The 27,063-nt window shown below is 35.6% G+C and overlaps 1 protein-coding gene across 1 annotated transcript in view; it reads left to right on the top strand.

Annotated features, from left to right (window-relative positions):
- LOC108722257 (thrombospondin type-1 domain-containing protein 4) overlaps positions 1-27,063 on the top strand; it is a 71,126-nt gene that overhangs the window by 41,789 nt on the left and 2,274 nt on the right. Inside the window, exons 3-14 of the mRNA XM_018447253.1 lie at positions 10,137-10,212; positions 15,177-15,328; positions 17,801-17,903; positions 19,911-20,025; positions 20,578-20,765; positions 21,317-21,521; positions 21,847-22,013; positions 22,855-22,960; positions 23,045-23,117; positions 23,550-23,761; positions 25,919-26,051; positions 26,578-26,830. Of these exons, the coding sequence (XP_018302755.1) occupies positions 10,137-10,212; positions 15,177-15,328; positions 17,801-17,903; positions 19,911-20,025; positions 20,578-20,765; positions 21,317-21,521; positions 21,847-22,013; positions 22,855-22,960; positions 23,045-23,117; positions 23,550-23,761; positions 25,919-26,051; positions 26,578-26,830 (1,783 nt within the window). The remainder of the gene's footprint in view (positions 1-10,136; positions 10,213-15,176; positions 15,329-17,800; positions 17,904-19,910; positions 20,026-20,577; positions 20,766-21,316; positions 21,522-21,846; positions 22,014-22,854; positions 22,961-23,044; positions 23,118-23,549; positions 23,762-25,918; positions 26,052-26,577; positions 26,831-27,063) is intronic.

Below are 27,063 nucleotides of genomic sequence, written 5' to 3'. Positions count from 1 at the left end.
AGATGGCCCGTCTTCATGTAGGTAGGATATACCGCCCGCGGGCGATTCGCGCTAATTTTACTTCCCGCCGTGCCCCGCCGCCACGGATGACTGGCCGGTTTTCCGAACGTTTTTGCCACCGTGTGTACTATACATCGATACCGGTCTCTCATCTATTTTCACGATCTGCGCGTCTAACTTACGTCTGCAAAATCATGTGGTCTTGGATATGCATTGCTTGCTTAGGGAGATTGATTCAGCGAATCGATTCACTTCTGATGAATGAAAATTGGGTGCGAAGTTCCGCTTAATTGAATCAACGATCGTAGAAACAACCAAGCAGATTTTCTTTATTTTCTTATTGTTTATCTCATTGTTTAGTTGACTGTAATGTCTGCTTCTACACTGAAAAAAAAGATTGACTGCTAATTAAAAATGCTATGCCATATTTAACCATCTAATTTGCTGCAGCAGCCAATCTTTTTTTTCAGTGTATCAATGTAGATTAATTTTAATCTCGGTTCAACGTGTTCATCTTTTTCTAACTCTTAAAATTAGAAAGAGATAGAGTTATAGTTGAACTAACAATAAGATTAAAATTAAATTACATTGATAGAAACGGGCATAGAAATGTATATCCATTATAATCAACTGGGAGAGTTTTCTCTCAAAGAAAGAGAGAGGGGGGGGAGAAAATTTTCATTTTCATAAAAAGTCAATATTTTTAATTAAAATGATTGAATTAATTATAATATATAAAATTTTGGATGTTAGATCTGGAATTATCGAGCATATAATTTTGTACTGCAATATGTGTATATAAATCTATATATACTAATTTTATATTATATATTTTGCGAAATATAAAAACTCTCAATCTGCTATTTTTGTAGAATTGCTTATTTACTTCTGAATCTTCATATTTTTTATAATATTCGATTTCATTTCTATTTAATCACTAATGATCTTTTCTGTTCTGTCGTGAGCTTAATGAACAATTACCCTTTTATTCCAATATCCGCGTTCTCCGAATATCTAGATAATAGCGGACCCACAGTCGACAATAAATTATATATCGGTGACGTCACATCATCTAACAATAAGCAGCTGTCGTTGTTAATCGAACACCCGCGATCTCGAAATACGAGCGAAAAGAATATCGCTCGCTTAGGCGATACTTGAACAGTTAAAGGCGCGGATAAAAGGCATTAAACGGGGTCACGAAACACCTTTAACAGACGGCGATATCTCGCATACACGTTCGATAATGAGTAAAGTAACGACTAGTTAGCGACTATATTAGGTTAATTGCGATATCGCGTTGCGGCGTGACGGTATAAATTTAAACAGATGCGACAATATGATTATCGCCGATAGTGTCTTTATTGCGCGATCAAATGACCTTTGAATGTTTAATACTCCGCCATGATTGGTTCTAACGGTGCTGCTTTCGCTTTAAATTAGGTTTACTTTGTTTAGAATAAGATACACGAAAAGAACACTTTTGCTGAAGTATTTAAAAGTTTGGCTAAATACAGATCTGAAAATAATTTTGTTAGATCATCAAAATAGTTACGTAGGAAACTGAAGCATGATTAGCAATGCTGCCAAAAAGTTTTGACATTTTAGCAACCAATTTGAGCGTCCTATATAATTATTTTGATAGTTCAATAAAATTATTTTCAGATCTATATCTTATGATTTTTTTAAATATAATGTAACAAAGAAGGGCTACGAGCCTAAAACAAATTATTTAATATAAATTTCGACTTACTATTGTCATACGCATAAGATTAACACATGGTTCACGCTAATAATTTGACTTTCTTCGAATGTTCCATATAGCTTTTTACTGCTTTTATTATATGATTCTACTTCATATTTGACTACATTTATTTTTTCTCATTAACTGAGATCTCAACGATCATAGGAAGATATTTTACAAGATGACGTATATTCGGCGTTTTTATGAATTTTATTTATCTAATTGGACATGGCTCAGATTGCGCACTAAATGTTAACGAATTTTATAATTTCTAATTTTTATACCATTACAATATTTATTTTTTGTCAACATTGAGAATGACCTGATATTGGTCGAAACGTTTTATATTATTGTTTATTTTCTTATGTGAGTCGAAATTTATATTAAATTTTGATTTGTTTTAGGATCGTAACCCTTCTTTGTTACATTATTTAATTTATTAAGCCTTTTTACTTAATTTTAATTTTTTTTTATACTTCAGCAAAACCGTTCTTTCCGTGTAATTTTGCAATGGTTCTCGATAATACTAAAATACATCCGTATATCGTTCAGTTGTATTAGCTGGCTTTTGTATCGATTGATTAGCGGAAAGAGAGTTATACGAGGTAGAGAATATAGAATTTCAATATATCAAAAAGTAATTTGATATTGAAAATAAAGTACCGATGGCATCAATATACCGTAAGCATTACCGTCCTCCGCACACGGAAGACGTCTTCGGGCAATGTTCTCGAACGATATAACGAGGCTCCAGTCAACGATCGGTCCTTCGAAAGTGGAAGGTAAATACCGAAGGGAGAAGACCGTTGCCGCGACAACAATAACAACAGCAGCAATGCGGAGCCACCTCGGTTATCGGAAACTGACGCTGCCTGCCTCTTGGCAAGTGCATCGACAACGCGTGCATCTCACCCCGGGTGCACCTGCGTGCGATATCGGTTACATGCGAGGCATGTATGTATGTACATACATGTGCGTAAAGCTCGGTTTATAGTTTCGGAATGCCTCGTCAGTGGTATTGGAAATATCCCACGTAGGCTCTCACTGCACTAGCAATGATTTATGTATATCTTGCTGGGAATTTATCGCTGTAACAGAAGATAATGGCACTATATTCAGGTTAACATTTCTGACATTGTCTGTTAAACTTATCTATAATTTCTAATAAATGTATGTACGCCCATTTAGGATAAATTATGTGGACATAAAGATCAGTTTTGTTAATATAATATATCTAAAAATTTATTTAACTTTGTTAGCTCAATAAAGTAGTTATATATAGGAAGTTGGTTGCTTGAATGCTAAAACTTTATGGTACTTATTATGCTTGAGCTTACATTATTATTTTGATAGTCCTACAAAATTATTTTGCTAGTTCAATAAAATTATTTTCAGATTTGTATCTAGCTAAATTTTTAGATACTTTAGCAAAATTGTTCTTTCCGTGTGTATAATCCACATAATTTTTTGTAATTTATCTGAATTTATATAAATGAATGCACAAAGAGTATACCATAGCACAAATAAATTGATACGTCTTGAAATTCTTCGAAACGTTTCTGTATGATCCAGTCATACCTCGTGTTTTTGTATCATTTAATCCAATCTCTTTCTCTTTTATTGAAAAACTGTTTTTCCAATTAATTTAACTCGCATAAAAGATTTTCCGTGAATTGAAAACATCAGTGAAATAAAAGCATTGTAAGCACTGGTACTCTTATAGTATTTCATGCGAATCGGAGTATTTCTACGAAGAAATTTCTTGAGAGCGCTGCTAATTGCCTCTACTAGCGCGGCTGTTTATTTTCCCCTTTTAAACTACAGTAAAATACTAGTGACGTTTATAACGATGGGCGGCCGCGCTTGAACGGGAGCTCCGGCGAAATCAGGAGGATTAACCAGCGCGCTTAGAATGGAGCTCGAGAGAACTGTCGTGGCCCAGTAGTGGAAATCCTCCTTAAGCCGATCGAGGTGCTCCGATATCATTAGAGGAGCTATTCGAGACTCGCACTACGTCCCCCTTGTCCTCGTGTCCTTGTCCGACGGCGACTTCTCGTCGGGAAAGGGTTCTCGTGCCGAAGACAATGCCGTGGCGCGTATCTTGCATCATATTTCACGGTCATTTCTTTTTGTGTCCGCTGCGCGTATATCGGTCCAGTTCGAGCGGCCCGATGGCGACGAAAACTCTCCTCGAGGGACCACCGTGATACCGAATTTACGGCCCTCCCGCGACGCCGGATGCCGACGATGTGTTCACCCTTTTCCTCCTTCCGCGTCTTCTCATTCTGCCACGTCGGATTGATTTTGATGTAATTTCGCGAATGTTTGAAGCTTGATACGTATATGCATCCTTGACAACGACTTAAATATTAGGAATTTTATTAAAGGAAATAATTATTAGGAAAAAACTGAGAAGAAATTAAATAAAATTTATGTTCGTTTCTATCAATATAGATTAACTTCAATCTCGAGTCTTCATCTTTTTCTAATTAAATTCTTAGAGAAGGAAAATTCTTAGACTAGGAAAAGATGAAGAGTATAAGTTAAACCGAGATTAAAGTTAATCTATATTAGTGCAAACAGACATTTTTAAATAAATAAAGAGATTATGAAGACAGTTCTAGGAGAGAGTTCTCTGAAAGCCTGCAAAATACGTAACACAATTGGAAGCTATATAGCATATTATGCGCGTGCCATACGAATTTTATTTAGATTTAACGTTGCGTTGTTTTGTAATAATTTAAAATTGCAGGCCATGACTCTAACTTCGAGATATCATATTTATGCGAAGTAAGCGCAACGGCATATAACTTTTATTCGGCGGGTGCAGGAACTGGCGTAATTTTTACGATCCGTCGTAATTGCGGGGCAAGTGCCGTTTATTTATAATACGGGCGTAAAAGTTACAATGTGTAGCCACGCTCGAAGATGCGGCGAGAACTGTATTAATATATAGCACCGTTAAACCCGTCACACGACCCGCAATTGTTCCGTCTGAGCACATATCATACTAGATGAGAATTTGTTCATTGGTGGTCTAATACAATCATTTAATGATGCTATTTTGATAACAATGTCGCGCAACGACTCTCAGAGTATCCTTATTGATTTCGTCGGATTGCAGCATAGTAGAATGTATTCTTACAAACGTAAGATAGGGATCATGATATATAATATCGCTCTCTTATTTTAAATGACAATTAAAGAAACGTGATTTTTTAATTATTAAGGATTAATGAATTAGGAGTTGGGTAAACATTATCCTATTAATCGTCAAAAGTAAACTATTTTTTTAACTATATCACTTTTAAAGTAAGAGTAATGTATTGTTCAAATAATTTGTATAGTTGCTTATAAATCGATTTCCTTCGCCGCACACACACATTGCATTTTATTTTATTTAATATATTTATATCTATATTATCTATATTATATTTAATATATTTATAAATATATTTATATCTTTTTTTACGTTAAGTGACTTTTCAATTGCATAATCATTAGATCGGATAAATTACAATAATAAGAGGAACATGCATAATTTTAGTATGATATAAAATATAAAACTTATCCTTCTACTGCAATCTCTATCGTAGTCATAAAAAATTAAGTTTTATATACATTATAGACTCTCTCTTTCTCTCTATACATCTCCACGTATTCCTTTAATTTTACGAACGAGGAAAATATACATATCACTATTATGTTTAATATGATTTATCAACGTTGATATAATATCGCAATATTATTTCGTTGCTCGGAATTCGAGCTCTATCGCTCTGACCGACTTTTGATCCAAATTGCCAAAGATTCGCGGAAGTGGAAGATGCGCCGACTCGCATTTAAGTACAGAGTTAATAATTTCCCTCTAGCTACAAAAACTGACTCTGGTATTCCCCTTAACGAGGGTCATCGAGGCCCCTTGACTTTATGGTGGCGTATCTGGTCGCGATTGACGTCCCGTGCTCGCCGTCAATAGCAGGATTCTGGTCGGGTTTTGTAAAGACGGCTGAAACGCGCTGCTGCTTCTTGTCGATCGATTTTTCGCATTCCTACGCCATTGAGTACAAGACCAGCATTGTTTGTCGTAAGTGCGAGATACGCCGTGACGGGCTGCGTGATAGGGGAAGTCGTAACGGGTCGCGGATACGGTTCGTAGTTGTCCGTACTTTGTGGGCTCTTGTTGAAAAGATCGATCGCCGATACTTCGGCAAGAATGTATTTGCATTGTGAGCCGCGCCGTGAAACGCGATCCACGATCGCCATTGTCGCTGATAAGTGCGGAATCTCTATTGGTGTACTCTCTTCTAAGCAGAGAAAAAGAGACTGATACGGAAATAAATTAATACAGAGAATTCTAAATGTCACTTAAGTCGGAAAGAGCTAGATAACATCGTTAGTTTGCATCTGCAAGAGAATATATGAATGTAAATATCATCTATCAGCATCTCCTTTGAGAATTGAGATATATGTGACTGACTTTCTGCAGAGCTAAAATTGAATACGCTATTAGTAGCTGTTCAATTTTTTTTTCATGTTGGTGCAAAAAGCTAATTTAATTAATGAATTAGAAGAATATTAATGCATATCTTTATCTTATCATGAGGCAACTTCTTTTTAGCAAATAATTTTTCTTTATTTTTCTTATTTTTAATTATTTTATATATATATATAATTATTAATTATTAAAAATTAAACATAATTATTAATTATTAATATGATGAGAAAGCCATTTACAGCTGAAAATATTTCATATTTTAAGGTAAAGAATACAATGAAAGAATAATGAATTATAACAATCTTACTTAAGGAAAAGTTGTAAGATTTTAAAAATACACTGTTAAAAATTTCATGAAATTTAATATACTTTTAATTTACACATTTTGAACTTAATTTCATGACATTACATTCAATTTAATGTATTTATAACTGAAAAATATATTTGTGTACATGTACAATACATGAAATTTAATGTATTTTTCATGAAAATTTATGAAATTTAATGTACACATTCATTATATTAAGTGTAACTACTGTAACTTAATTTTCATTTAAATCATTCATTACTTTTAATTTCGTTCACAACCACGAGCTTTATTTACATGTAAAGGTCACATTTCTAACAGACTCGTCCTCTAAAGATTAATAATTACATTTAATTATTTTATATAATACAATGTATTGACACTATTTGATATACACAAGTTATTTAGTTAATATCGAGATGTCGAGATAAAAAAGATGATTTAACCAGGATAATTATTTTCTTGCCCAAGTTGCCTCAATAGGTAGGTAATCGAAAAGAGCCCGGTGCGATCTCAACAGCGAATCGCATCACGAATAAGGAGAGGCATGTAATGAACGACGACGGGAGTCTCGCTCGCAGCCGTGGCATAGACAAAAATCAGAATTCCTCGTTCTCAATCCGGCTGCGATCTCGCGCGATCCTCTTCGCAGCGTGTCTGCAGCGAGAGAGGTTCCGGGGCAAATGGCTACACGTGTTGGGCGTCGCGGGCGAACGCGCTACGTCGCAGTGTCTCATCGCTCGCGTGTGGTGCATCGCGAAACGCATGCCGCCCCTCGATTACGAGCGCGTCGCGCGTGTGGATATAGCCGAGATAGCGAATTTTTCTGATTTCGCGCGAGTACACAACACGCTTACACGTATACACGCACGACCGCATACGCGCGTCGTGCGCTACCGCTGGTTGCAGTAGCGGCCCGGGCGGTCCACACCCCGCTCTTCTCCATCCCGCGTCGGAATGCTGCCTCTTCCCTCCTCCCCCTCGATCCGCGGCGGCGCGATCTAATGATTAATTAAGCTTTCCGAGAAAACGCAACAAGTGAAACGTTATTAACACTTAGTGGCACAGTTTACTTGGATCAGCGCCGGTCGAAGGCTTTCCCCTTCGCCCCTTTGTGATCTTTTAGCTTGTACGCACTTCCTGTTCGCGCGAGAACCTTGAGACTCGGCTTCTAACTCGATCGATGCACGTCAAGAAATATGAATTTTCGATTTTTGTCGAATTTTGTTTTTATTTAACTGTAATAAATGGAATTAGACCGATAAGTAAATAAATATAAGCGAAAAAAGAGCCTTGTTCAAACAAAGCGGATCTTACAAAGGAACAATCGGAACTGTCCCTCACTAATTTTGATGGGCTTTAGATATGTAGAGTATAACAAAATATTTATCTGCTTATATAAAAATGAAATCTATTTATTAAATTAAACATAATTATTAATTGTTAATCTTTATAGGAAGAAAATAGCGGTGTTGAAACAGTGGCTGCGTTCAGCAGAGAAAGCAGTTTTTCAACTGTTGTAAAATTCTTGAATATGATTGGTTTATACATTTAGATCCAATGAGGAACTAAGGGCAAGATCAATCATATTAAAGAATTTTATAACAGTTGCAAAGCTGCTTTTTCTGCTGAACGCAGCCACTGTCATATATTTAAGAAGCAATGAAAAAAAAAATAATGGATTATAAGAATAATATTTCTTTATTTATTTTGACATTAAGAGCGTCTTTGCATAATTTAGATGTAAAATGTTTTAGTCAAATATTGAAGTACCAGATTTTTCCTTATGTTAGAACCTGTCTTGCAACTTTTTGACTGTATTCAACTCACAAAACGGTACGACGCGGCGCCTCGATGCATCAAAGCATCTCGGCATCTGGATTTTGCATCGGGGTTTGCTTTCTCCTTCCAGTATCGCTTTTGAGTAATTTCCATGGAAAGATAATACGACGGCTGGCATTTACGCTGGCATCAGAACTACGCATCGCGGCCTATCATCGCCGTATACGTTTTCTATTTGTCCGTATACGTTTCCCAGCTCGCAGACGTCATTTAGCGCTTATGAATAATTAACATGGAGAAGCGACGAGTCGGTCGCGGTTTCGCCGTCTATGCATATTTTCTTCGTTGCAAATCTCGCTTGCGTGCACTTCTCCTTTTCCTTTATCTGGAAGAAAGAAGTTTGGTCGAAGCTATTTATATACTAAATGTTCATACTTAAATATTACCTACTTTTAATGTATCTCATGTTTTATCTATCATTAAATATTAGTTAGATATATCAGGTAATATATATGTTGTATATTTTGGTCACGTTTCTTTGTTTTTCTTTTCTTATATGCGGTGTTTGTAAATCCACGAACGCACTCCGAAGCTAATTCGTCAATCGAAAAAATGTCGTTTCCGGGGACGTGGTGCGCAATAGTTATCCCGTGTGGCAACGGATGCTGAGATTGCATGTCGAGTTTGATCTCAGGATGCACGGGGGGGGGGAGGGAGGAGAAAGAACTAGAGACTGTATGCGGTGGGAAAAATTGAGACGTGCGTATGGTGTAGTTCGATCGAGCCGAGATAAGTCAACGCGAATTGGCTATATCGATTGCCAGGATCTACATCTACGTAGTTAAGCTGCATTATTAATGATTAACGCCAACGGAAGCAACATGTTGTCCGAGGCCTGTCAACGAGAATTACGTTTTTTGCCGTTTTGAATAAGTTTAACTCCGTATTGTATACATTACAAAATCATACTTTTTAAAAATAAATATGATATGCTATATTTGCGCGAAATATTTTTGAATTGTTAATTTTTGGGTATATCGCTTACTTATTTTAAAAATGGCACAACTAAAAAATTTAAGTTTTCCAGGAAAGGAAAAAACTACAATATTTTTCAACTTGACAGAAAATTATTGACTAATTAAATAATATCGGCAAAAAGAATTATACTTTTAGAAATTATGCCATTTTTGTCTTTTTGTTTCACAACTGTAAAAAAACCCTTTTTATAACAATTTTTTAAATGAAATTAAATTAATTTGCTTTTGATGATTGATAGGGTTTACTGAACTCATTCATGATAATAACTCGAAAAACGTTTTTTTAGTTGTGTCACTTTTGAGTAAGCAAGGAAATGATATAAAGGTTAACGCAATAATTATAGAGGAAGAGAAAGAGAGATACAAGTTCTATTTAATTGTATATTATAAATATATTTATTTTTATTGTATTTATAAATAATTTATTGATTAACGCGCTTTCAGCGAAAAGAGAAATATATGTCAGAGCGCAAAGGATTAAATAAGGTTTATCGCTGACATTATCGGCTTCAATTCATTATTATCATTGCACATCTGCGAAAATGCGCGTTAGTTGTTCAATGAAGATTAAGATCGCATTCTTGAAATTTCTAACTCAATGAAAGCAGGCGAACGGGGCGATTCTGCTAACGATAAAAGAGTAATTGCCCCGCTCGGGCTGAACGGTTTTTGGTCACGAAACTATAAATTGCACCTGCCATTACGCTCATCGATCTTCGTATTTACACAATAGATCGATTTATACGCCTGCTTCTATCTCTGTTGCAGATCGATTCTAGCCCTGATGATGCTGAGCACGGCCGGTGTCTCGTCTTCCCGTATACCCGACAAATATCCCATAGAAGTAAGTCTTCATGGAAATTATATTTACTGTTTTACAAATCGTAACTGCCAGCGAGTATTTTGAAGCAATAGGAAAATATTTTCGTTAAATTAAATCAAAAAGAATGTCATTCGTTACAATTTTTGCTCCAAGTCTTTCATAAATTGAGTAATTTTGAAAAACAATTAAATTAGATCCGTATTTATATAATATTAATACTAACTAATTAACACACTATATAGTGAGAACTATATAGACATATTGTGGTTTTAAATTCACATTGATATTTTTTTAGAATGTAATGGCAATTTCATATATAGGAATGCGCAGTAGTCTCTATACACTTATTAAGTCTATGTTCACGTCTCACTTTTATCGATAAATGCGCTCATTATATGGTTTACGCATATAGTTTACGTAACATATGCTATAGAATCTTAGAAATAAATGCGTGCATTTATCGATCAAAGTGAGATGTGAACGTAGACATAATAAGTATATGGACTACGTATTTCTATATGAAGTTGTCACTGCACTTTATAAAATATAGATGTGGATTTAACACCATGCGGTGTCTATATAATTGTTACCGTGTCTACATGATGTTAATATTAACATTAACATCATGTAGATTTAAAACACTTTGCGTTTATATCAACATCATTATATTGTGGATTTAAAACTCATAGTGTTACATTCACATTATCTTGTGTTAATATAAATGGTGAAAATTATATAGACACGATAGTGTCTATGTTTTAAATCTACATTTACTTTTTAAAGTCTGCCGATTTAGAAGGGAAGAGAACTTGATATCGCTCTTTTTCCTTAAAGTATCGAGTTCAAAAGAGATTCTTTTTAACGGAGCACAGATGCTGAGATTAGGGAATGCGCATACATATCTATTACTCTGGATGAATTCGGATCATATATTGTTAAATTCACAATGTCAAATTATAAACAATTTGAGTTATTTTTAATAATTTCTACAAGTCGTTACTGCTCTTATTCATTATGTCGTTAATTTAACTAAAACAATAAAGTTAACGATTTAAAATGCATTAAATTTGACTCTTTAGTTTATTGCTTACTAAGTGCATATATGTTAATGGAAATTGTTTATTTCGAAACTACAGAAACGGTTGATTTACATTTTGACGTGTACTGAAAAAAATTTATGAAATTTGAATAAATATTTGTATAGATAACACCAATGGGACAGTTAAAAAAAATTATACTTAAATTTAAGTATCATTTTTTAAAATCAAATGAATATTTATTGTCTGTAAGCAAATGATCCCATTGGTACTATCTAAACAAATATTTATTTAAATTTCGTAAATTTTTTTTTCAGTGTGGAGATAAAAAATAACAAAATGTTATTTAACTCAAGAGATTGGGCTACCATTGTTTCTTTGATATCTAACAGTGTAAACTTCGAAAAACAATTTCATTTCATTAATAATGATAAGTGACGGAAACTAATTTTGCAGTATAGTTCAATGACAAGCTAGTTATGCTAGTTAGTAAGCTTTTACTCGGAATCAATGTCGCCGATTAAACATCAATAAATAATCACTGCGACAAGCTAAATTCGATTGGTTATTGCGACAATTCCGCTTGCTGCTCTGACAACAGTCCTCGTCGCGCGAGATGCATATTAATTCGATCCACTTGCGGGAATTAATACGCAATTACGTGGCCGCCATACCGAGTGGCACTATGCAGAGTAAGGGGGTAATTAATTGACACTGAAGGAGGTCCCTAAATTACGCTGGCGCAGAGAACGCGCCGGGAACAAGGCCACGTGGCGCGCGACACGAGACGAACGCAAACACGGTCTACGTACTGTGCAACTACCGATGTCATTTTATAATTATACTTAAGAACCCGTTTATTCTGGAAAACGTTGTGGTATTACGGATGACACGAAAATAGACGGCATAGCTAGGAAATACGGCGCATTCCGGCTACCCGAAGTTACACATGCGACCTTCATCTTAGGCCTACGTTGACGTCAAGGTCGCTTCTCCGAAGCGATACACACTTCCGGAATTGCTTTCTTGAAAGACCGATACTATAATAAGAATTTTCAGCGCATTACGTAACTCTCGACGAATTTCCAGCCGAGCTTAACTCTAGAGTTATAATTTCTCATCGGTTTTTCTCATGGAAAGAACAGTTTTGCTGAAGTATCTAAAAATTTAGCTATAGATATAGATTTGAAAATAATTTTGTTGTACTATTAAAATAATTACGTAGGAATTTTATGATTAGTAATGCTGCAAAAAGTTTTGACATTCTAGCAATCAGTTTGAATGTCCTACATAATTATTTTGATAGTTTAACAAAATTATTTTTTCAGATCTGTATCTGTCTAAATTTTTAGATACTTTAGCAAAATTATTGTTTCCGTGTTTCTTCCTTTTTTCGGGTACAAATTATGATGTTATATTTATACTTTTTCACATCTTCGAAAAAAAATTATACAAGTAAAAAATATAAAATTGTTCAGGAGAGAAGAAAGAAAATCGCGTATTTAAAAATTAATTATTTGTGGCAATATTAAATATAAATTAACTACAGTTTTACAAATTGCTTTTAAATTTCATGTCTAAAAGTAATATCGATAATATGTTAATCTTGTTTAATGGTGTTACGTTCACTAAAAATTACCCCCATTTTAATTTGTGTCATTTTTCTCGTTTTCAATTCTTTCTATTTTCTGTTTGAATTGAACTTTCCTAAAGGTCGATAGATTTAGAACTATCGACTAACACAATCTGCACGTAGTATGAAATTCGAAAAGTTTCGACTTGTGTTATTTTTGGTGCAATATTCATATATCTTATATTATCTTTATATTTTCTTACATATTATCTATATGTTATCTTATATATTGTTATCTTATATGTCTTTTTATGATTATATTCTTATCGATTTGATATGAAAATCAAAATCCAGACAGAGTAATGGATAAACTCAACTCGATTAGCTTCTAATCAGATTCGTGTCTTCCCCTCAATATTATATAAAAATACATGAAGTGTCCTTTCTTTTTGAATACGGTCAAAGTCTCACTGTAAATGCTTTGAAGCACTTGATTGATCAATCAGAAGAAAGAATTTTACGAATTGATCAATCAAAGAATGTTTCAAAGCATTACGTTGACTGTATTACCTCTCTCTGTGAAGTATTATCGTTACATGAATTTATTCTCGATGAGGTCTCATTATTTTCGTGTACTGTAAAAATGTCTCCTCATGTATATCCAACGTGAAGCATGTATTTCCTTCTTTGTACGGAGCCTTTGCTGTATAAACGCTGTGATTAACGTTCCGGAGTTAATGCCAGGTATTAAGGAAGTATTAGTTTGCTACTCTTGAGGTTAACGACTTGCAAAAAAGCAGCTAAGAGCTCTTCGTTCGAATTCTAAATTCTCCGTTTGACACTAAATTCAACATTGACACACGATGTTTACGAAAAGCGTAATTGCTCGTTTTGCGTTATTTCTCTTTCGTGAAATCTAAACCCTTATCGGTTCGTTAAAAATAGAGACTATCCTCGACGACGCACAGAACCGACAAACGTGGGCGGAACAAAAGTCACATTTAAGAGGCCTTTCGAGATTTAACGGTTGTTATTCGTCTCGCGACAGCTTCGGCGAAATCGACGATTTGTATTCCGGTCTCGAGATATTACGCCCATAGCGCGCGAGGGAACGAGAGATGCGACTCTTCGCGTTTGATTAATTAGACGTGCGCGATCGAAGGGAGGATCGGACGTGAAGTATGAAGCGCGGGAAATCTTTACGTGAGAACGTCGTGCCTTTCTTCCCGGTAGTGAAGCGACGTTACCTTAGCAAACTTCCGGCAGAAGTTAATGCAACGAGTAGCCCGTGGTGCGCGGAGATAGATCGAATGCCGTTAATTCAACGCCGTGTGTGCAATACGGTAATCGATCCTTCGTTTAATTAATCACGACAAGAGTACGTGATACCAAAACGCATGCGATCTAATTGGGATCTCGTTCGCAGTAGCGATATTAATTACCGAACAAACAGTTTGTGCTCTATGATGCAGGCGTGTGATTAACAGGAACAGAATACCAGACGTGCGTATCTGCCTCATCGTTTAATTACCATCCAGTTACCTGCTTCGATATTTTTTTTTTCACTGTAATAGCTATCGTCGCTTTTCACACTCGCGCAATTATCTGTCATGAAGAGTGATACGAAAGAGGCGATAAGCAAAAACTTTGAAACAAGATTTAAATAAGTTAGAATAATAAGTTAGAATCAAGAGACTGTCAATTGAATAAATAAATTAAGTAAGAGAAACACTATTTATATCAGAGATGTTGGAACAATACATATATATGTATTTAAATAATTTTTTAAATTGAAAATAAAATTTGTCTTAATTACATTGTGCTAAATTCGTTATCCCTTTCTTTATTTAATTAATTTGTTATATAAATTTATCTCAGATATATGATATGCGACGATTACTTTTCAGATTTACAACAAAGACAGATTTGCACAATCTGAAATAGATAATAATAATAATCTCTCCGAATTAAATTAAATCGTCTCTCGATTTGATACTATTAGCATCTTAAAACTTGTAAAGAACTTATTGCGAAAAATATTACCTCAGTTGTGATTCAAATATTTCTTTCCTATTTAAATGAATTTAAAAATATTTATTATTAGATAAAATTGCGTTTGAATATTAAGTTCTGTATTTAAAAAGTGACGTGAGCTAGAGTGTATGTGAAAAATAATCGATAAGTAAAGTGTAGTTATTTTTGCATAAATTATCAAAATAAAATATTTTATATTATATATGATTAAATAATTAAAAATAAACTTACTTGAAAACCGTTCTTCTTCTTAATATCTTAATTTTACATTTGACTGTAAGTTTCGGAGTTACAATTTGCTAAAGAACTCACAATTGACGGAACAGTGTTGATTTTTTTAGGTGTATCATATGTTACAAGAAAGAACGCAATTTGGAATCAGCCATGACAACAGGATAAGAGGAACTTGGGGAACGTGGAGTTCATGGAGCGAATGTTCTAGATCTTGCGGCACTGGTATCCAGTCCCAATTTCGGGAATGCGTGCCTCTACGGTGAGTTCATTTAATATGACAGATTAATAAAAATTCCAAAATAATTTTTTTAATGTGTGTTTATAAAAAAAAACGTACAGTGACTACCAAAAGTTTCTGGCTAATAAGTAATTTTGTTGTATCGCTCAAATACAGAATGTTTATAAATAAATATGTATATGTATATAAGTTGATTATAATAAGAATTTTATTAACTTATAATGATATAAATGGAAAAACAAATTGACAAAAGTACAAAATTAAATTAAAATTATATTGGCCGGAAATTTTTGGCAGCCATTGTGTAATGTCGTATTTAGTGCTGTATACATAATGCTATTTTAAAATTATATATTAAAAGAACATGTAAAATATTTTAAAATAGCATCATATATTTTTTAAATATTTCATAATAGCATTATAAATAAGGCGTTATAAATAATAAGGCAAACATACATTATAAGATATAACGAGAGATTTCTTCGGTTTCCTCTCACTTGTATCTTTGCAAAAATAAAAGCGCAAAATAAAACGCGACAAGAGCTCATTAAGCATGAAAATCAAGCACTGTATGACCACATTACCATCCAAATATCTTCACGTTCGATTAATGATTTCTACACCTCGCATCACCTTTGTCCTCGCGGCGCGGGAGGCACGATCTTCCGCGGGAGGTCACGACGGGGATCGATAATCGTCGGGCGTCGCGGTTCCATCGCGAGAATGCAAAGCACCTTGCGCAGTTGATCCTAACAATAATCACATGCCTTGCGGTACCGTTAAGGTCTCGCGCAATTTGGATCATAAACGCTCGCTAGACGAATCGTTGTATTTCGCATAACCGCATGGAACTTTGGACTTCGTATCGAATATGCTATTCCTGCTCCTCAATCTGTCGATTGATCGACCACCGCCTATCTTCTTCGATTCCTTCATATTCACAAGAAATATACAAGGTGCCTCAGATTCACCGATATCTCTCATTATGGGTAACTGTTTTTATTCATCAGCGTGTAATATAGTAGCTAGATGGATAAGTATAGTTTTTAGATTGAATAGATCGTTTCCACATTTTCTAATGCGATAATGCGAAATACTTTTATGTTGTTTGCTTACTCATATTGAAAGTCTTCAATATAAAACTTTCTTAAAATATTTGGACGTTTAGAATCAAAGTAAAATTTCAAAAATTCTATTTGTTATTTATGAATGCATGTATATTTTTGTAGGAAAGATTATATGCGATATTATGAAACGTAGTTTTTTTTTCTTTGAATAAATGGAATACATTTTTTCCTGTGTATAAAATTTATACACTGCTTTCATAAACATTGCTGTCATTTATATTACAAAAATGAAGTGCACGAAAGAGTTTTGATTAAACTTTTTATTGCATTTTTTAAAACTTGAAATTGCACACATTGTGATATCTGTATAAATGTTTATTCGATACGTGCACAAGAAAGAAAGAGAAAGAAAAAGAGAATAGCCGCCAGTCGTTTATTATTTAAATATGCTTTCTCTGTGCGTTTCCTTCTTGGGAATTCACCTACGAACGAATTTTGTCGTCAATGGAGATTCTCATTCAGGATTATAGTGTATTTTTTATTTGAATGATAAAAGAATATATAAAATTCCAGTGAAATATGAATAATTCAGAAATTCCTTCAAGAAAGAGACTTTAACGCACAAGTTCCGTACACCCTGTATGTCCTGCCTGGCTAGCCATAAAGCAGCGTGCAAATTATGGATCAGTAGCGTAAGAAGATTATACACCGGCAGGCCGACGACTCCTGCGAGCTTCTCCCGGGGGCAGAAACGTGTTGTTATCGTCACTGACATTTACACCTTCCTAACGCTACTGCGAGCCGTTACGTGACTCGCAATATGAATATATCGCGACGAGTTCACTATATACGAATAAATACAAAATAGTCAATATCTCGCAGTTAAAGATCGACTGATGACTTGAATTTAATTTATCTTTGACGATAGTTACACGAGAGTTCTGATTAATGACTAACTTAACATAAACAATTAAGATATCTAGTCGAATCATATTTTGCTCCGTTTTAATCACATTGGATTGAAATGTTAATATCGTATAAGCTATAAACTACATAAAATTTTTAGATAAAATGGCAATTAAATAAAGTGCACCAAAGAGAAAATGTAAATTTAAATTCTTAAATCATCTTATTCAATTTTATGTGAAACAAAAAAATGCAATATATGGAGTAATTATCTTCCGTCTAATAACAAGTACAATTACCTCCTTCAGTGTAGCAACAATGATTAAATAACACGCATAGAGAAATGTTTCTTTCATTCTTATCGCGTACATTCTCTCCCTTTCTCTCTTTTGATCTTGAGGTTGCATGGTGCTATGCATTTCTTAAAAATGCGCTTATGCACTCGGCGCTAAAAATCGAGATGCATTGCGCGCTACTCGCACGAGTCAATGGGTGAGCTAATGCAAGCGATTCGTTCCAGGAGACTTTTGAGGAGGCGAAGTATTATCTCGGAGAACGGTACGAACAGCTCCAGACCCATTTGTATCGGCACATACAAGCGCTACCACACGTGCAATACGCAGGTAAGCCGGCGCACAAGACCTTCAGCACGTTTATCGACAAGAATTATAGAGGAACTCTCTTGGAAAATCAAGTTCTTGAATTTGATGAAAAATGGTAATGCATAGAGCATTTAACTCTATTTAACTCTGTCGTATTCGTCTAAAAAATTATTTCCTAGATAAATTGAAGCAATTCTAGAGATATTTCTAAAGAATCTTAGAATTTGAAATGTTTGTTTAGAATGTTTGTTAAATAAATTTTAGTATTAATCCAGCTTAGCTCGAATTATAATATTATTATTATTTTGATTTTTAATTCAATTGAGCCTTTTACTTTATATTGTCTTTTTATTAAGATACATATTTGAGCAATAATTGTAGAGGAATTTCTTCAGAATCTTAAATTTATTAAAAAATAATAGAGCACACACAAAGCGCTTAACTATATATTAATTCCATCGTATTCGTCTAAAAAACTATTTTGAAGATACAGATTCCAGCAATTATTATGTATTATAGAAGAACTCTCGTGGAGAATCTTAAATTTGTTGAAAAATGATGCTTAGAAAGCATCCTAACTCTGTCTCAATTCTATTGTATGCATCTAAAAAATCATTTCGAAGATACAGATTCGAACGATATCTTTCGAATTGTCTCAATGTAAAATTTGCTCATGGATAGAATATTTCGCTTACTAAGCTCGTTTTCGTCGATCGCTCGTCAGTCTGTCAGTATCTGACGTAAGCGTAAATTTCACGAAGAGAGAATCTGCAACGCCGATCTGCAACGTCGAAAATTCACTGCGAAGAGATCCCTCGAATTTCAAGAAAACGGAGAAGACGCTTATAGGAGACCGCCTTATTTCCAGGGCGGTTTGTTGTCGAGGTCTTGAACCGACAATTAGTCGCGCGACAACTCGCTCGTTCGCGCAAAATTCGCATACACGCTCGCGCGTATGTCACTACTTCCACGCCGCATAAATCAGCGCATGTATCTATATCCACCTAGATCCCGTGCTCGCTGCAAGGCACGCTCCTCAAGATTTTCCTCTCGACGATGCGTCACGAGTCTCGAACAAATCATCGCGCGGGCCAATTAAGGATGCGCACGACGACGATTTATATCCCCGGTTCTGCAACGTATGTGTATGATGCGTGTGTATGCACGTGGCGTTGTTTAAAATTCATAAGAATAATCACCACCTGTGAGACTAAAGACCGCCGTGTAATGGATGGCTTTTACCGGTATCGAGAAGGAAATGGAAGGGAGAAAGGGCTCGTTGGTGTTGATTAGCTCTTGATGGTAGTAAAGACCGTGCGATAAGATCTGTTTACATCTCAGCCACGATCAGTGTCCGTTGACGTACTGGGTGTTCTTGACCCACAAGTATTCGTACTTCGCATGTTTTGCTATCAGTTTGAAGAGAGAAACGTTATATTTTTAATTAAGGGCAGAGCACAGGTAAAGTAAATTAAGTAAGAATTTTTTAACGTAAAATTTTAACTAAATATTTTTTAGCGCAGAGTAAGAAGTTTAACGTGAAAGTTTTAACTCTTAAAATTGCTTTTGAAATTAAAATCGCGATATAGAGCGAAATTGGCTTGATGTTACCTAAAAGATGCGGCTTCGTTATCCGTTATTACCTGGGGAGAAAAACGGCGCCTTGTGCGGGCATATTTATCTTCGAGCTCGATACCCGGGGACTACATTTCCGAGCCGCATTCGCGATTCGCAAACATGCCCGGGCAAAGTAACCACCGTTTCGTTCGCCGGCAATTAATAGTCTACCCGGAAATTGCAACGCGGCCGCGCACGTAGCGCACCAGCACCACACGTGCCGGCATTCGCGTGTTTGCACGAATATACGGACTTCCTCTCGGCGCACGCGGCGGCTCGGAATGCGAGCTTTTTTTTCTGCCAGAGGCCGCAAATAATTTTACCTTTATTTATTCGCAGCGCTTTGGGAAAAGTGCGATGTGCTGTAAAAAGCAACGCGATCGATCCTGTCGGTTTTTCCCTCCCTGGAAGAACCGCCTCCATTTCTCGATGGTACCTCCGTTCTCTTCGATCTCGGAACAGTGCGCCAAGTACAACGGAAGGAATTACAAGGGCCGCAGTTATGTCTGGATGCCCTTCGTAGATGGTGAGTCGATGGATGTGTGGATGCACGGATGCGTGTGTGGATACTTCCATTTCTTGCTATCCATTTGAAATTTGACTATCCAGTTTCACAATAATATATATATATATATTTTAATTTTCTTTTTGAATTTTGGAATTCTGGGACCAGAATCGAATTCGGTATCCCACGAACTCTTAAAAACAAAGTCCTGTTTAGTTTTTTTTGTTAGAAAGTTTTCATCCTCAAAGAGTTAATTGATTCTCTTGTCACATTATTGAAAATTAAACTCTCAAATTACTAGCCAAGGTCGACACAATTACTAATTAATTATCAATTATAATATTTAACAATATTCAGTTTTATGGTGTGCATTAAATTTCTCTGGCGGGATTCTCTCTTTCGCCTTCATTAGCGAAACATACGACTTTTACGAAGTAACAAAGAAACGTCTTGCGAAGCCCAAACGAGTGACGTCGCCCGATCGGTGTTCGACCGATATAACGATGACGTAGCTAACGACCAGGCCTGGTGACCTAACTTCCGCCTGGCCTAATCGTGACTGTTGTTCCCCAGCGCCGAACTCCTGCGCGCTCAATTGCCGTCCAGTCGGCGAGCGTTTTTACGCAACGCTTGAACCGGCAGTAATAGACGGCACGCCCTGCGATGCTCCGAATCTTCGCGGACGTAGCGGCGGCGGCGCCGGCGGGATTTCGACGGAACGCAATGGTGAACGATGGCTCTGCGTCGCTGGACAATGCAAGGTATGAATAGCGTGAGCGTTAGGCGAGAGAACGATGCCGGAAATTAATGATCGACACCGGGCCGATGCGGTACGATACGATCGATAAGATCGCTATTGATCCGTGCTTTGGGCCCTTTGCCGCGCGCGACGATCCTCTCTCGTTCCTTTCTCCTGTTGACATTGCGGTTCGTCGCACGCCCGGTGCAATTTAGTCAGATGCATTGATCAATCAACAACGTTCGGGACTATTCGATTCCGTCGAGATTCCAGTAGCACCTTTTTGGAAAGGATTTTTAATAACGAGAGGAAGAATATTCCTCTTAATGTATGGAAAGAATGGAAAGAAATTTAAATTGAACAAAAACTTAAAAAAACTTTGCAAGTCTAATCGTAATAATTCTAAATAATAATATAATAATAAATTGATGAGTGAAAAAAAAGATATTGTGAGAAATGTGTGTAGTTTTCAAAAATAGAAGGCTTGATCAAATTGGGGAGAGTCCCGGGTGAGTCTCCTCTGTGCATTAAATAAACGCAATAGTGCCGAATATTCTCATATTTGCCATTTAGCCTATAGGATGCGACGGGGTGGTGGGTTCCGGTGCGATTACGGACGCCTGCGGCGTATGCGGTGGCCAGGGCAGAGGGTGCAGGTTGTTTGAAGGCATCTTCATGGAGCCGATTCTGTCTAAGGGTCATCAGCAGGTGACCACAATTCCGAAGGGTGCCATGTCACTTAACATTTCCGAGCTTCGATTCAGCAGTAACTTTCTAGGTAGCATTGATGATTCACCGAAGTAAAACAATCCTATAAATTAGTATTAAGTAATGAATATTTTAATTGCTTGATACGTACAGCGTTTAATTAGAATCTATTAAAAAAAAAAATCGTCAGCAGAAAACCAATGAATAGTCAATGAATGTGAATTACCGCAGACATTTTATCATTTCTGATAATATAGTAAAAGTAATTTAATACAAACAATTTAGAGCGCCGGTAACTTAGTAAAAGCCCATAGACACGAATAATTAAGCGGCGTTTTTACGCGATAATACGCAACAGTGGTATGCTAGTTAACAAACGATCGATCTACTCGCAGCGTTGAGAGACAGTAACGGCAGTTACATCCTAAACGGACCGTGGTCTTACAGTCCCAGTGGTACTTATAAAGCGGCTGGTACGACATTAACATACCAGAGGGGCGATAGGAACCGTATGGAGTGTATCTTAGCGACCGGACCGTTGAACGAGTCTCTGCATTTAGAGGTACTATCCGCGTTATCGTCACTTTTCGTTAATCGCATCAGAAGCAGATTTTCTTTAATTATTCTGATAATTCGAGTTACAATTTACGAACGACTTTTACTCACAGATACGTCTTATCTCTTTAATTTTGCTTCGCTTTATCTCTTACGTAGCACTGCCAAACTACATATAATTTGAAGGTAAAACATTTTTTTTTTTTTCGAGTATTAATTAACACTGATTTCTATTTCTCATTATCTGAATGGTGATTTTGATGTATTTTTACCTGCTGAATGTAAAAATAAGATGGAAAAAATACTATCATCCACAGATTTTGAAAAATCAAGGACTTTATTTTTAAAAAAATTACAAATTAAACAATTTACAACTTTTTCTTTTACTTTATAGTAAAATACGTAAGAATCATCATTCAGATGTTGAGTAACAGAAATCTAGTAAATCAATGTAATTTTTTTACGTTAAATATTGCCAGTAAGTTTTATTATTATAATATAGTTAAAATTATAACACACGACAATAAAAGGTGCTTCGTACTATTATATTTATTTTTATATATTGTAAACAAATATTTAAGTTTTTTATAGCTATATATTCCGAATTTGTGTTATTATATAAAAAATTTACAGCGGAATTTCTGAAAATTGAAGACAGATGGAAAAGCATATCCTTTTTTCAGTTTAAAAAACTGTAAGAAACACCTATATTGAGAAACAAAATGTTGATCAAAATTTGTTAGTATTATTATAATGTATTTTTATTGCAATCTTTAAACGCGTTCTAATCTACCCATTTAATTGAATTCAGTCTTACTGCTAATATTATTGTTCGCGCATTACCGTAGATTTTATCCATGGAATTAAATCCAGGCGTACTGTACAAGTATATGCTACCTATGAAGGAAGTGCCGGACGGTAAAGCGGTGATTGCACCGCCGCTGCTTGTCGCAGGTAATTGCTTCATTGCCAATAAATTATGTATAATAAAAAAATCATCGATTATAGTCCATAAACATGTTTTATTCTTCTTCGTAGGAGCAAACGATCGGGGCAACGAGATACCTAGTCCAGATACTCACGTGACCGTGCGAGTACCCGTTACAAGAACGTAAATATACATACACTCTTATTAAAACTTTTGAAGCGATCATCATGTTTTAAAAGTATCGAGAGCATAGTTTTCAAAGTTATTTTTCTTCCATTAAAACGTTAAAATTATAGATTGCGTACATGTAAATTCTTTCCCACGGAGGTTTAATTATCTCGAACGTTTTTATATACGTTTTTATATGCGGTTTCTCCAATCTTTAATCTTTAATTTTCACTCTTATCTTCACTCTTCGATCGGTGTGACACTTCTGAAATATATCTCGGAGTGAGTTTCTTATGCGATACTCACTCATCAATAATTCGGATTCCACCAATGGACTTCCTCCTTTATATGGCATAGGAATCTACGCGCGCGTTCGCGTAGAATCTCTCGGAGTTGAGTCGCGCGATTTGTCTTCGTTCGTATAACTCGTTGCTCTCTGTCTTCCAGATCGGATCGGCGAAGCGATTTATCTCCGACGCGTCGCGATCGCGATCCGCCGCGCGCGCACGACGGCGGACGGAAGGAAGAGATGAAGCATCCACCGACTACGGTGATGGCGGGCGATCAGCCAAAGTCAAAGGCGATGAGAAGGAGGAAGAGGAGGAAGTTCACCTGGAAAATAGTCGGCCTCTCTCCCTGCTCGAAGGAATGCGGAGGAGGTAAGAAGATGGTGCCTTGATAATTAATCACGTGTCATAATATCATATGATACTCATACTGAGGTGTTGCACGTAACTGCACGGAAAGGAAGTATGTTGAAGTATCTAAAAATTTAGCTAGATACAGATCTGAAAATAATTTTGTTGGATCATTAAAATAATTATATAGGAATTATAGTTATGTAGACTCTCAAGCATAATGAGCAATGCTGCAAAAATATTTTAGCAACTAGTTTGAGCATCCTACATAATTATTTTGATGATCTAACAAAATTATCCGTATTTAGCTAAATTTTTAGATACTTTAGCAAAACCGTTCTTTCCGTATGAAATTGAAAATATTTTCATTGGCGATCATTTCAAGGAAATGCAACAAAATTACAATTATTGACAACAATATTATATAATTTTTTCAATATAAGTTTCATAATATTTCTTTTGTAATTCGTATATTACGAAGATAATTTTTGAAAAATATGATTTTAAATAAAATTTATTTCTCTGCAGTATATAGCGAGATAAAACAATTTTTTACTTTGCAGCAATACTATAATTATAAATCTAAAAAATGAGATTTTTACAATGTCTCATATGTTTATATAATTCATATAGCGCAAAATAATTTAAATATTGACACTTAGCACATGTGTTTGGAAAATAATATACTTTCAATGAAATATTTCTCTCGAGATTTTAATATCCAATATCGAAACATGAGTTAATTGCGTTGGATTGCGAATGATAAATGTTTCAATACATGTTGTTTAACTTTTGGAATGCACAGTGTTATAATTTCAACGTTGAGATTGATGAGTTTGCGTTAATTTTCAATATTGCTAGTAATTTTACATTTTCGCGTATCTCGTATATTTTAGGGAATATGATATCGCGATACTCGAGAAGTAAAGAATATTAACGAATAAATATTACTAATACTACGCGAGGTACTTTCTAAATCGTGTGCGATTAAATATTTGTGATTATACAACGAAACAGTCTAATCGATTACCATGGTTTAAAGTTTACCGATCAAATTAACAACCACCGCATTTCGATAAATAAGCATATCTCTCATGTTATAGAAACGTATTTATTTATAATACGCCTAATTGTTTCTCGAGGAATAAACTCATCAGCTAATAAAACATGGATATTATAAAATATAGTTTGGAAGTATAATATGTAATAATTAAACATAATATGTCGAACGATAATGTCGATATAAAAAGGTCATACAATTTCGAATTGTTGTAAGTCTGTCACGAGAAACGGACAATTACATAAAAAGTGTCTGGATAATTAAAGATTAATAGGAAAACGACTTTGTCTAGACGTCATCGAAACGTTGCGTGGGAAGTAGCTTAAAATAAGTTTTGTTTCGATACAATTAAACACATTCTAACACGATTAAAAATTTTGTGTAAGATATTTTTAATCTTTTCATATATTTAGGACATTAACAAAAATTGCTACTTTGAGTAGTAATTGGGAGAGAATCTTGGATCGTTTTTATTGTTTTAAATTGAATGAAGATGAACATAAAAACAGATAATTGAAGTTAAGTAAGAATATAGTTGAGACATAATTGCGAACGTCTGCAAAGATATACGATGCGATACTTTTGAAATGCCAACCGGAAATTGTCACTGACTTTCTGGACATCTGAACATTGCACGCGACAGCATCCGATACCTGTCACTAGGATATTCTAATTTAAATTGACGCGATACGGGCGGAAAGTGACAAATACGAAAAGGAATGCGACGGTCACGTCGATCATACTTAATACAAAGTGTTCTGCTCGCAAAGTGTCGCACGTTTTATTCGTAGTCTCTTAAACTAACTTGAGATGAAATTTTCCTCAATAAAATTATTAATACGTTAACGCTGTCTAAGTTATAAAAGACAGAAAATGAGTTATTGTTTTGCACTTTAAGCCGCAGACATAATTTTATTCCTTGTTCCATTTCGAGTAGAAATTATTTTAATGGAATTTCAACGATACGTTTCAACCAACATTAAGAAGATTTTAAAGAAAATTGGCGTCAAGCCAATTTCTCGCCGAGGAAAATCAGACTTTGAATTAATTGAAAATGTAACAAACCGCAAGATCCAAGACATGTTAAGTCACTTGTTATAACTCGCTGCATCTTGCAGGCGTACGAACGACGATCCTGAAGTGCATTCGCGAGAGCAATCAGACACCCGTCAACGACAAACGTTGTCGCAACGTGGAAAAACCGAAGCATCCTCCTCCGCTGCGATGCAACGATCATCCTTGCGCCGCTAGGTACCTACTTCAATAAATCTCTTCTATTATGATTCTCCAATTTTTTGGTGATTGTCGTATACGGTCATCGCATTTCCTACCAGTTAGATTCTTCGATATGTTCAAACTTGTTTCTCACATACATGGAAAAAATGAGTTTACTAAAGTATCTAAAAATTTAGCTAGATACAGATCTGAAAATAATTTGTTTGGATTATCAAATAATTATTAGGATGCTTAAGTTAGAATATTAAAGCTTTCTACAACATTACTGATACTTCAATTTTCTGCATAATTATTACAAAATTTTTAAATGTGCATTTATCTAAATTTTTAGATACTTCAGCTAGTTCTTTCCGTATTAAATTAAATTGTTAAAAGATCTAGAGTTTACTGATATTTTTACTGGGGGGGGGGGGGTAAAGATCGATTTTGAGTTCAAAAAATGGCTGAATAGAAACGCGATGAACTCCCTGTGCCCAGAGAATCTGCGATTTACGCAGACAAGCTTGATCTCGTATGTTCGAACAGTCGGAAATGTTGTCAGATGGCGAGCTGAACCGTGGAGCGAGTGCTCGGTCACCTGCGGGATCGGCATCAGGACGCGAAAACTTGAGTGCATCCAGGAGCTGAACGCGAGATTGACAATGCGCGTTGCTGCTGGTGCGTGTATGCAACCGCCAGATCTGAGCACCACGGAAACTTGCAATCGGCCGACATGTCCTAACGTGGGCCCAGAATTGAGGCACATGCCATCGCAGCACGACGCACCTAGGTGGGACGTGGGCGCTTGGAGTCCGGTGAGTCATTATTCTATTGCCTTCATTGTTAAACAGCTACTTTCAGCGGTTTAGGAAGTAGGACAGGAAATCGTTGAAAATCCGAAGTGAGAAATCAGCTGGTATAGAAAACAGTCTTAACATGTACATCTCGCCAGTATTAATTTTTATCATCGGAAACAGTTCGCGTTAGAACTATTCGTGTCTCAATAAATAAAATAATTAATATCTAGAAATAATAATAGAAGATTGGT

This window comes from Mycetomoellerius zeteki, unplaced genomic scaffold (genome assembly GCF_001594055.1).
Source record: "Mycetomoellerius zeteki isolate Tzet28-1 unplaced genomic scaffold, Tzet1.0 scaffold20, whole genome shotgun sequence".
NCBI lineage: Eukaryota > Metazoa > Arthropoda > Insecta > Hymenoptera > Formicidae > Mycetomoellerius > Mycetomoellerius zeteki.
The sequence above is the reverse complement of the archived record's forward strand: the minus strand, read 5'-3'. Positions and strand labels throughout refer to the sequence as shown.